At 41.3% G+C, this 12,976-nt stretch overlaps 1 protein-coding gene across 3 annotated transcripts in view; it reads right to left on the bottom strand.

Moving 5' to 3' along the window:
- The window catches only part of si:dkey-33c9.6 (active breakpoint cluster region-related protein), a 33,921-nt gene that overhangs the window by 16,548 nt on the left and 4,397 nt on the right, over positions 1–12,976 (bottom strand). For all 3 annotated transcript variants that reach the window (XM_048236981.1, XM_048236978.1, XM_048236980.1), the window contains exons 4-9: positions 4,076–4,303; positions 3,742–3,849; positions 3,562–3,616; positions 3,214–3,266; positions 2,867–3,004; positions 996–1,117 (exon numbers count right to left, since the gene is read on the bottom strand). In XM_048236981.1, the coding sequence (XP_048092938.1) occupies positions 996–1,117; positions 2,867–3,004; positions 3,214–3,266; positions 3,562–3,616; positions 3,742–3,849; positions 4,076–4,303 (704 nt within the window). The remainder of the gene's footprint in view (positions 1–995; positions 1,118–2,866; positions 3,005–3,213; positions 3,267–3,561; positions 3,617–3,741; positions 3,850–4,075; positions 4,304–12,976) is intronic.

Below are 12,976 nucleotides of genomic sequence, written 5' to 3'. Positions count from 1 at the left end.
AATACACACAGCACAAACGCCAAGTGTTTCTGAAAACACACGCTGTGCCTTGCCATATTGTGTAGACTTTACTAAGCTTTCACTTCATCAGGTAAACAGTGCCCATCATTGTCCATCACTGTCCTTCCACTGTAATTTGCAGTGCCCTCAACTGATTGGTATAATTCAATCACAAATGCAGTTGAAAGGAGTCAACCGATGAGAACATTACATTAAAAGGAATCAAAAGTTTAGCCATCATGAAATAATACATAAATGATAATAAGACGTCAACAGGCAGAGAGAGAATGCAGAGCAGGAGTTCTAATCCTCTTTAAAAAAAATACTCAAACTATTTCTGCAAGTAGGCTATGACAGATTTGATAGCCCATAGTAGGTAGGGAAGTGGATGTTGTGAAAGTGAAAGCAAGCCAAGGCAAACAAAAGTCAAGGTTGCTTTTGACATAGAACAAAAAAAGCAAAACTCAGAATTCTGATTCTGTTGTCTCTGAAACTTTCTCTTATTGACACATTTAGCCGCAATTTACATTAGACCTGCTGCGGAAATGACGTGCACTGTTTTCATACATAATTGCCAGAATACCTAAACAACTGCTAGTAACTTCTCCCATGTTTTTGCACAACACTCTAACTTCCTTCGACCCTCACCTAAATGCTTATGCAGGAATGATGAAAACACGGTTAATCATTCTGTGCTCCTGTGACATGCAAAACACTCAAACAACTCAGTGATTTTGGAACTATCATCCATTTTCAAAACTTACATTTTTTAAAATTTAATTGTAAATATAATCCAACAGGAAAAAATGCATGTAAAAAGGAAATGCATGTGACAACCCAAGACAAAAGGAGAGCATTGTTATGAAACTAAATGTAGCAAAAATAATCATTACATTTCGATTATGCTGTTTTCATAATCGTTGGAAGTCATAATCACAATTAATCAATTAATTGCACAGCCCTGGGCTGTGTTAAACTACAGAGACGTCACCTACCCTAATGTATAGCCTCTGAGTTTGACGCATAACAGCAGGTCTGTGTAGAGAAAGAGATGACGCAGGCTGGGCCCATGCTCAGACGCACACACCACAAATCCATCGTGCATCAGCTGCCGCCTCTGCAATACATGCACACGCACGCGTGCAAGCATGCACACATGCGCACGCACACACACAAACACACACATACACCATTGGTCTGTGTTTTATTCAATTACAGTTTTTCTCGATCGCTTTGATGCTTGTGTCAACTCTGACATTCACGTAATTTCAAAACAGTTAACGGTAACACTTTACTTGACAGTATCGACATAAGAGTGGCATGACACTGTAATGAACACATGACACTGTCATGACACGTGAACCCTAATCCTAACCTCTAACCCTAATCCTAACCCTAACTTGTTATAACAAAAACCGAATGTCACTTAATAAAAGAAGCGTTATGTCATAAACGTTTATGACTAGTTTATGACACGTTCATGACAGTGTCATGTCACTTTTATGTCGATACTGTCAAGTAAAGTGCAACCCAGTTAACACCCATGTCTGAACAAAAGCACTCTGGCAAAAATGACACATTTTGCTTGCAAAAGGCACTTAACACTTAAAACATGCAACAAAAGCAAATTTTGTCTTCAAACAACACATCCAGTCGTCAAATCACTGTGTGATTTCAATCAATCATTACACACTGGACAACAAAATGCAAAATCTAGTTTTCAAAATGAGCATTTTTGCCATGTCTGTTTTGTTTCTTTCTCATTTTTCTGGTATCAGAAAAACTGTGAAAAGACTAAATGTATTGAATAAAAAGTAATTGTATTCATTCCTCCCAAGATGTAACTGTCGTTGACATGTAAGACCTACAGTAAGCACCTACAGTAAGACAAGACAAATTTCATTAAACTACAACTTGTCATTTTTCATCGAAATAGACGTACAGTAAAAACCTTTTGTACCGGTTTCTTCACCAAATAGGCAATACAGTACTTTCTGTAAATGTGCCTTAGACCTGTACTTGCAAATAGCAACACAGAACAGACATGGCATCTCTTATAGACAATGAATGATTGCTGATTGAAGAATTGTGCAAAGGAGTTTCACACATGTATATCAGAATTTCAGACTTATGCAAGGATCTCTACCACCTGTGAAAATATGTTTTCCTTTCGTTTAGTACGGGGAAACCAATAGAGTTTGGGGTCTTTAAATAACATCCATGTTAACTGTTTTGCAAAAAGGTGTGAGAAATGGTTGGGTTGGGTTGGAGAAATGTGTGAACCCATCTAATGAAAACGTGTGAACACATTAGCAAGAGATGACTTCTGCTGTGCAAAGAAGGTGTTTATGAAGACCAGGTGGATCCCAGTTACTTTAAGCAGGTCAAAGCAATCAAGAAAAACTGTAATATCTTACTGCATAAACACCTACTACTGTTATTTAGGCCTACAAGCCCTAATTTCCATTCAGAATGGATCCAGTTCTAGAAAAATATGTAATGTAAGATAAATTGCTGTTGTCATGATATGTTGTTTCTTTCTTAGCTGAGACATTATAGGGTTCTTAAAGGTTGTATCAGCGATAGCGGGTCACTTCTGTTGATGTTCAAACAAAACAGAGAGCTAGCTCGCCACTTCCTTCCCCTCCCTCCCGTGCAATTAAAACTCTCCTAAATGCGCATCTCGTCGACAGCTAGAGGATCGTTAGGAAAGATGAGATGAATGTGATCATTTATGTTTGGGCCATTTTTGGGCCTGAAATCGCTGATACAACCTTTAACTGAATGTTTCTTAACTGAGTGTGATGTTCAACAAAACACAGGCTGCAGTGAGATCCTAAGACTCACAGCATGTCCTCTCTCTCACCATGCCCTTGGACAGAGTGACGGCTTTCTTGCACTGAGACGTCTCATTGAGCCCCGACAGGAAGCTACTGGAGATCCGAAGAGCCTCTTGGAGGAGGGCGTTGTCATGGTGATCAGGAGGAGTGTGACTCAGCAGGTCCTGAAGAGCGGGTTGAGAGAGGATGAGGAGGAAAAAGGAGAGGAGAGGAGGAGAGAGGAGGTGAGAGGAGAGAGAAGGAGAGGAGGAGAAAGGAGCGGAATAGAGAGGAGGTGATTCAGAGAGACGACAGGGCACAGATCAGTAGACTCAAGGGCCATAGCAGTGATAATAATGAAACTGGCATAAACAAGTGTGCAGGGTGCACTCACATGTAATACAAGAGTGGTCTTGGTCACACGGTCCAGAGGTTTATACAGGAGTGCTAATGGAGACACAGCGAGAGTGTGAGAGAGAGAGAGAGAGAGAGAGAGAGAGAGAGAGAGAGAGAGAGAGAGAGAGAGAGAGAGAGAGAGAGAGAAAAGGATGGAGGCACAGTGCAATTTGTTATTGACCTGTTCCTAACGGCCATTATGAACAAGCTTTATTGGGTTTTGTAACAAATTTCAAAATACCCAAGAGAAAGTTAAGAAGCGACACATCAATAATATCTCTGACAAAATGGATTGTGAAAGATTTCAGCACAATGCAATAACTATTTCAACAAATTCACTGTGTACCTTCAAACGTGTATTCTGTCTGAGAGTTGTCCGATCCTTTCCCTGATTTCATGCTCTAAAAGAGGGAACAGGAGGATACCCTCAGATATTAGCTTCTGGGAGAATAGGAGGGAGACGAAGCAGAGAATGACATTAAGGGAATGACAGACATACAGGTGTAGTACCAAAAGCGGACTGTACCTCAGCAAGTGTTCTAAACCTCTGGTCAGTCTGCGTACAGCACCGCACTATCTCCACAGCACTCTCATAATTATCGATGAAGCCGCGGTAGGTCGCTAGCTGGCTAACCTGCATGAAAGATTTAAATACAAAAGTTTAAATACAAAACAAAAGTTTTCACTGAAATATGGTTAATAACAACTGACTCACTTGTGTTAAAGTATCCTTGTCGCTTACAACAGTATTATTAAGCATACACAAACGAAAAGCTCTCTATAAGGCTTGTCAGAAAACCATCACTGGTGGTTTCTGATTTTGATGGTGAGATATTATTGCGAGGTCAATATAAACTTACCAACTTCTGGAAGAGGTCTCCCACAGAAAACTGGTAGGCCCCCTGGTGCAGCTCGCTCCCCAGGTCCTCGTCCTGCTCCACGGCCCCTTCCAGCCGGGCCTTGAGGCCCTGGTAGAAGTCCTTGTGGAGGACCAGCAGCTCTGGCACCTGGAAGAACACCGTCTGGATGTCCTGGCAGGACAGGACTGGCTGGGAGGTCCCTGCTGTGGCTTTGAGGGCCTTCATGGGCTAAGTGGAAGAATAGAAGAAAAGGGAAGGGCTTTTAAACCTGTTTAGAAGACCAATTGAAACACACTGATAAACCATTAATGGCAACCGTCTCTTACAAATCATTTCCCCCCTGAACTTCTCCATATGAAGGTAGAAAGCAACAATGAGGTACATACAGTAGGTGTCATTTGACTTAAGATATTAATCCGTGAATTAACAAAGGATGTGGCTGCAATCAAAACTAGGTTCCTAAGAAGGAGTGTTCAGATTCAAGATGAATGGCGTGCTCAATTCCTTTTGAGTTTGATTTGGGTGCTCTTCGGTCCAAGGTAGAACGTCTAAGAGGCAGTGTAGAGAAAGAATTCTCTGAAGAAACAATCCACCCAGAGAAAGAGAAAGTGTGTGCGTAAGAGTATGTGTGTGTAAGAGTAGCAGGTGCTGATGAACCTGGCTAATCATTTCACAACTTTGGGTGCAAGTTTGGCAGCGTATCATGCCGCCAATGCAGACACACTGTGGCCAAAGCGAGCCAGACACACAAAGTGGGCAGAGTCAGGATTAGGTTAATTAATAAAAGATTTGGTTAAAGCTGGCCAATAGCAGTGTTGAGCAATACCTTTAAATGGAATGGGCAGAGTCAGGATTAGGTTAATTAATAAAAGATTTGGTTAAAGCTGGCCAATAGCAGTGTTGAGCAATACCTTTAAATGGAATGGGCAGAGTCAGGATTAGGTTAATTAATAAAAGATTTGGTTAAAGCTGGCCAATAGCAGTGTTGAGCAATACCTTTAAATGGAATGGGCAGAGTCAGGATTAGGTTAATTGATAAAAGATTTGGTTAAAGCTGGCCAATAACAGTGTTGAGCAATACCTTTAAAATGGAATGGGCAGAGTCAGGATTAGGTTAATTGATAAAAGATTTGGTTAAAGCTGGCCAATAACAGTGTTGAGCAATACCTTTAAATGGAATGGGCAGAGTCAGGATTAGGTTAATTGATAAAAGATTTGGTTAAAGCTGGCCAATAACAGTGTTGAGCAATACCTTTAAATGGAATGGGCAGAGTCAGGCTTAGATTAATTAATAAAAAGATTTGGTTAAAAGCCGACCAATAGCAGTGTTGAGCAATACCTTTAAATGGAATGGGCAGAGTCAGGCTTAGGTTAATTGATAAAAGATTTGGTTAAAGCTGGCCAATAACAGTGTTGAGCAATACCTTTAAATGGAATGGGCAGAGTCAGGCTTAGATTAATTAATAAAAGATTTGGTTAAAGCCGACCAATAGCAGTGTTGAGCAATACCTTTAAATGGAATGGGCAGAGTCAGGATTAGGTTAATTGATAAAAGATTTGGTTAAAGCTGGCCAATAACAGTGTTGAGCAATACCTTTAAATGGAATGGGCAGAGTCAGGATTAGGTTAATTGATAAAAGATTTGGTTAAAGCTGGCCAATAACAGTGTTGAGCAATACCTTTAAATGGAATGGGCAGAGTCAGGATTAGGTTAATTGATAAAAGATTTGGTTAAAGCTGGCCAATAACAGTGTTGAGCAATACCTTTAAATGGAATGGGCAGAGTCAGGATTAGGTTAATTGATAAAAGATTTGGTTAAAGCTGGCCAATAACAGTGTTGAGCAATACCTTTAAATGGAATGGGCAGAGTCAGGATTAGGTTAATTGATAAAAGATTTGGTTAAAGCTGGCCAATAACAGTGTTGAGCAATACCTTTTAAATGGAATGGGCAGAGTCAGGATTAGGTTAATTGATAAAAAGATTTGGTTAAAGCTGGCCAATAACAGTGTTGAGCAATACCTTTAAATGGAATGGGCAGAGTCAGGATTAGGTTAATTGATAAAAAGATTTGGTTAAAGCTGGCCAATAACAGTGTTGAGCAATACCTTTAAATGGAATGGGCAGAGTCAGGATTAGGTTAATTGATAAAAGATTTGGTTAAAGCTGGCCAATAACAGTGTTGAGCAATACCTTTAAATGGAATGCGTCATTACAGTTGCATTTACAATCTCGTTGTCGTACAAGATGTATGTAACCCACTATTTTTCCAGTATAATCACTACCAACAAAGGCAACTCTAAGCCACTGTTCTCCCTACTAAACAATATCACCCAGCCCCAGAACTCTCTCCCCCCTCACTTGTACACAACCTCCTTCTGTAACTCCTTAATGTCATTTTTCATTGCAAAATCCGAATATTCACTCCTCTCTCCTCAGCATCCCAGCCGACTCCTCCCTCCTCAGCATCCCAGCCGACTCCTCTCTCCTCAGCATCCCAGCCGACTCTCACCCTTCCACACACTCTTTTTCTTCCTTCCAGCTCCCCACTCTCTTAGAAATCACAGGACTCATTCAGAAAGCCAAACCATCCACCTGTCAACTTGACCCCCTCCCCACACAACTTGTTAAAGCCAGCCTCCCCTCCCTTGCCCCCCCTCATTTCTGCCATTATCCACTCCTCTCTCTCACCACTGGAACTGTCCCTACATCCTTCAAAAACTACTGCCATAACCCCAATTTTTGAAAAAACCTGGTGCTGACCCTCTGACCTCAACAACTTCCGTCCTATATCCAATCTACCCTTCATCTCCAAAATCCTTGAAAAAACAGTTACCACCCAACTCCATTCTCACTTATCCAATAATAACCTGTATGAACAGTTCCAGTCCGGTTTCCGCCCACTCCACAGCACTGAAACAGCACTTATTAAAACTAGATGTACCGCATAGCGGTACAAAATATGACCGCCGCTCAGTCCTGTACATCCGTTCCGCGAAAATAAATCACACTTCAATTTGTCTCCATATTTTACTCCATCCCCCACTCTTGAAACTTTTGTGTATGCTTGTTTGGCATGCCTGAGTGTGTGTGTGCGGCTGCACAGAAAGTAGCCTACTGGTGCTGAAAAGGTGAATAGATTGTAAAATAGCCAAAGAAGATGTAGCATTGTTATAAAACCTTTAAAATCTCTAAACAATCACAAGTAGGGCAGTTCATCCATTGCAACTGGATTGATGAAAGGTCACTTACACCTGTAGGCTACATTGTATTTGGGAAAAGCAAAAGGTATCAGCATAATGTTATTTTTTTTTTTTTTTTTATGTATTTATAAACAAAAACATCTCTGTCAGTTCCATGCCGTTTTCAACAGCTATCAAAAACAAAGGATTTTGGATGGATTTTTTGTGAATGTTTCTTCTTCTACATAAGATTTTAGTCATCTTTAGTTCATGTAATACTTTATTGTCAATGCACAAATTAAGTAACAGTAGTCTGAAACGTTATTGTTAATGCACAAATTAAGTAACAGTAGCCTAGTCTGAAACGAAATGCTGTTTTACATCTAACCAGTGGTGCAAATAACTGACATGTCCAAATGGGCCTTGATGAAATGCGTCGCTAGACTGTTCATACACATTTTAACGGGCCAAAGTTGAAGAGCTTTTGTCCGTTATTGTTCGATTGCAAATATAGGCTGATTCATGTTCCCCTTGCATTGTTTAACTGAGGTCCATGGCTAGTCTGGCTTTCATCAGACCAAGCTCAATCTTTTAAGAAATCAAAAATAAAATAGCGGCAGATCATCTGGCTATTCTAAATGCAAAAATGCATCAGGGAGTTATGACAAAACGGTAACTAACAAACTAGATCCTAATAGAAAGCTGTTAGCTTCCCTAAGCTACAGGTAGGATTATAAGGTAGGCCTATTTACAACATAAATTGTCAATAGGCTATGCTGGCGACACAAATAAAATCTCCTTTGAAACCAATGGCTTACGCTTACAGTATCAAGCGGGACTTAAACTGTCATATCGTGGCGAAAAGTTGTAATAACATTCATGCAGCTCAATGAGTCAAGGAAAGCCTTGAATGAAGTAGCCACTTCTAAATGGGACCCACTACACAGTAGCTTAAGGTGTTTTGCTAAAGCAGCCATAATGAAATTAAGGTGTCATTGTTTGGATACTTCACACACCGCGTGCTTTTTTAATTTCACAGACTACAACTACCAAGCTGTAATCAAAGCACATCGATTCCCCTCTCACACCCTGCACGCACTTAAAAAACAAAATAAACAGGCGTCTCAGTCTCACGCATGTATAGGCAAAACTGTATCAGACCGTGTAGTGTAACGTTGGTAAATCTTCCATTGCACAGAATGATTTTGTAGCACGTGCAATAAATGACAGTCGAGAGATACAAACAGTGCTGCTATACATTTTGCTTGGTATAACCGCATTTATAGTTTTCTACAAATGCAATCAATCAAATGCCTCCATCACTCAACCAACGCATTTAACGGTAACATTACCTGGGTCCTTATTGAATTACAAGATTCATGTAAAAACATTGTCGATAAACATCCTTATTAGATGTTCGCTTCAAGAAGAAATGGGAATTACACTTCATGTGAACATTGTCCTATCCATTAGATGTTTTTTCCAACCCAGTCTTTGTAGGAAGCGTCCATTGTTTTTTCCAACTTCCAACAAAATTACGTCTCACTGCAACGATCGCCATCTAGTGGACAAACGACTACTTCGCCAATACTGAAAATGCAGCCATGATGATGATGATGAATATTTATTTTTTGGCTTTCTTTTAATCCTACTGAATTTGTAATTATGTATCGCCGTTCTAATACCGATAGTATGTGGGTGCCTGTGTGTGTACATGTGTATATGTGTGCACCGCCATTTACAGGCCAATGAGTGTACAGTCACTAAATGTACACATAACCTAATTTTTTTTAGACCCCCATGGATGAAATTCTACGAAACTTGGCATACCCCAGAGAATGCCAGGTCAATCATACACATAAAATGTGGTGCAGTTCTGAACATCTTAACTGAAGATAGGGGCGATTAAAAGCAGAATAATATTGCATTTTCATTTTTTACGGGGGTGGGGGTGCAAATCACAAATGAGTGATTATGAGCCAGGTTGATGTGGGCCCTTGAGACCAACATACCATAAAAGATTCTTCATCCTCAGTGCCACGGTTCAGGTAGTTATTTAGGAAAAACTGTTTTTTTTTTGCGGTTCAGGGGGCCCAGCACGGTGGGGGGATGTGAGGGGGGGATGGTGGTGGTCCCCGGGGACGCAATGAAATTTTCCGTAAAAGTATAGTGGGGCTACATACCCACCAAATTTCATGTACCCCGGTGATTCGTTGTCCCGGGTATCAATGACCAAAAATTCAGGGAGTAGATGACGGGAAAAATTCTTGAATTGTGTGCATGTGTGCGTGTACAAATTTGTGTTTATGTGTGTGTGTGTGTGTGTGTGTGTGTAATGCGTGCTTGTGTGTTTGCCTCATGTGATGTGTATTTGTGCATGTGCATGCATGCGTACATATGTCTACTGTGTGAGTATGTGTCATACGTATGATTACTGTAAATGTATGTGTGTGCGTGTGTATCTGTTTATGCACATGTGTGCACATGGAATGGGTTAACATGACCCCTGGAGGCAAACATAATGGAAAAAAAAATTGGTCATCCTAGGCCCTACAGTTCTCAAGATATTCACAGAGAACTGTGTCTGCCCTACCCTCCTTTCGGGGTCCAGTCCAGCGGGGAGGGCTACAGATCAAAGCTAAGAATGACAGTTCCATGCTATCCATGTGGGGGTACATGCCCACCAAGTTTTGTGTACCCCGGTCTTTCAGTGTCCGGGAATCCTTGTTGGTGTACGTCACTAAATGTACACATAAATTATTTTATTGTAAGGCCCCCATGAACGAAAAGTACACAAAACTTGGCATGCATTCGGAGGGTGTCATAATGATCCTACACTTTTAATTTCGTGCAGTTTTGACCTTGTCAGCCAGAGATATTGTGATGAAAACACCTAATTTTTTGCTTTTTAATTTTTAACTAGGTGGCGCTATACATGAAATAAGTGGTAATGGGATGGGTTGACATGCCCCTTAAGACCAACATACATAAAAAAAAGGTGGACCTCCTAGGCCCCCACGGTTCTCGAGATATTCACAGAAAACTGTCTCCCGCCACCTACAGGCCAGTTGGTGTATAGTAACATAAATTAATTTATTGTGTGGCCCCCCATGAACGGAATTCCACAAAACTTGGCGTGCATACAGAGGGTGTCATGATGATCCTACACTTCCAATTTCGTGCAGTTTTGACTATGTTAGGTCACAGATACCTTCAATTACAACACCTCATTTTACTTTTTTTGTGTTTAACTAGGTGGCGCTATACATGAAATGAGTGGTTATGGAATGGGTTGACATGGCCCCTTGAGATCAACATAAAAAAAAATGGTCCTCCTAAACCCTACGGTTTTCGAGATATTCACAGAAAACTGTGTCTGCCCTACCCTCCTTTCGGGGGGTCCAGTCCAGCGGGGGGGCTACAGATCAAAACGAAAAACGATGGTTCCATGCTATCCATGTGGGGTTACATGCCCACCAAGTTTCGTGTACCCCGGTCTTTCAGTGTCCGGGAATCATTGACGGAAATTTGGGCATGCGAAAAAAAAAAAAAATCTGACTAAACCTATATGACCGCCGCTTCGCTGCGCGGCGGTCATAATTACCAATGACCTCCTTATGGCAGCTGATTCTGGACTCCTCACTATCCTCATCCTCCTCGACCTGAGTGCAGCCTTTGATGCCATTTGTCACACCACCCTCCTCAACAGGCTGTCTTCCATTGGCATCACCCACACTCCGTTCAACTGGTTCACATCCTACCTCTCTGGCCGCACTCAGTTCATTCAACTTAAGTCCCTTAAATCCATCCCCTCCTCCGTAACTTCAGGTGTGCCCCAGGGCTCTATCCTGGGGCCCCTACTCTTCATCATCTACCTCCTTCCCCTCGGCAATATCTTTCGCAAATTCAACATTCATTTCCACTGTTATGCAGATGACACCCAGCTCTACCTCTCCAGCAAACCTTCGTCCACTCTCCCACCCACCTCCCTTACTGATTGCATCTCTGAAATAAAAGCCTGGTCCACTCTATCCAAAACAGACAGCTTTTCTCTTTCTATTGGTAACTCCTCTGTTTCACCCTCCCCTCAGGTTAAGAGTCTGGGTGTCATCCTTGACAGCACACTATCCTTTCAATCCCACATCAATAATATCACTCGGTCTGCTTACCTACGTAATATCAATCGCCTCCGCCCCTCCCTAACCCCCCACACTGCTGCCATTCTTGTCCACAGTCTCGTCACTTCCCATCTTGATTACTGTAACTCTCTCCTTTTCGGCCTCCCCCACAAATCCCTCCATAAACTTCAATTTGTCCAGAATTCAGCTGCCCGCATCATAACATCGAACCCCCTCCATTCACCACCTCACTCCCGTCCTCCATCAGCTCCACTGGCTCCCGGTTCAGTTCCACATCCAATTTAAAGTCCTCCTGTTTACTTTCAAGGCCATTCACAACCTCGCCCCTCCATATTTGTCTGATCTCCTCCATGTTCCCACTCCCTCCCGCTCTCTAAGATCCTCTTCCTCCATACACCTGTCTGTCCCCACCGCCCGTCTTACCACCATGTGGAGCAGAGCATTCACACCTGTCTGTCCCCACCGCCCGTCTCACCACCATGTGGAGCAGAGCATTCACACCTGTCTGTCCCCACCGCCCGTCTCACCACCATGTGGAGCATTCAGTCGCTCTGCTATCCATCTCTGGAATTCACTACCACCCCAACTTAGAAACATTGATTCATTCCCCCATTTCAAATCACAACTCAAAACACATCTTTTTAAAACTGCTTATTCATTCATTAATATATGGTGTTATTTTTGTTTGTTTGTTTTGTTTCTGTTTTTGTCTTTTCTTGCTTGTTTTTTTAAATATTTTATATTTGTATGTACGGTGTCCTTGAGTGCCAAGAAAGGCGCCTTTAAATAAAATGTATTATTATTATTATGGGTTTTGTTGCCTATGTTTTTGAATAAGTGACAATACTTTCGAGCGCCTGCATGTTCTCATGCTCTTTTTGTTATCCAAATGAAGCACTTAGGCTACTGTATGAATGGAAGAAAGTGGACTAAGATGAAATAGTTCGAAGAGAAATTACACAGGCCTATTGCCTTCCTGATTTAAGTTTGGATGTCAAGCCATAGACTTCGAGGTTGTTCCATTTTCCATCAAGCGATAATCCATCCATATATTTGGAAATTGCAAAAAGGCAAATTGTTTGCACATTAGCCTACTAGATAAATCCTTCCAGCAAAATGGTGTAGCCTATCTTATATTGGAAACAGAGGGTGGGAATATAAGCTACTAATAAAGCAGGAGAATCAGCAAGCAGTAGCCTACAAGACTTTATTCTAATATTCTCATGAACTGGAACTGTCAGTTTGGTTAGAAAGGCTTATTTAATTAACTATTGTCACGTATGAAGTTGAGATTAGAGATTTAATCATAACGTGAACCCTCTCTGAACTCCAAATATAATTTCAACACATTACTGTACTTTTAGTGATACAATGACAATACTGTTTTGGACATCCTGCCCTGACGTGTTAATGATATCGCCTATGTATTTTGGCTATAGTCTACTGTCCTGCTAGTTGTACACATACTACAGCATAATGTTCCATTCTTACGATAAAGGGATGTTTGCAATCATTTGCCGATAGACAGATCAGAATCTAAATGGGATTGGTTTATTAAAATTCACTTCAACAGAGAGGTCT

Source organism: Alosa alosa, chromosome 24 (assembly GCF_017589495.1).
Source record: "Alosa alosa isolate M-15738 ecotype Scorff River chromosome 24, AALO_Geno_1.1, whole genome shotgun sequence".
NCBI classification, from domain to species: Eukaryota; Metazoa; Chordata; class Actinopteri; order Clupeiformes; family Clupeidae; genus Alosa; species Alosa alosa.
This window is presented reverse-complemented; position numbering and strand designations above follow the sequence as displayed.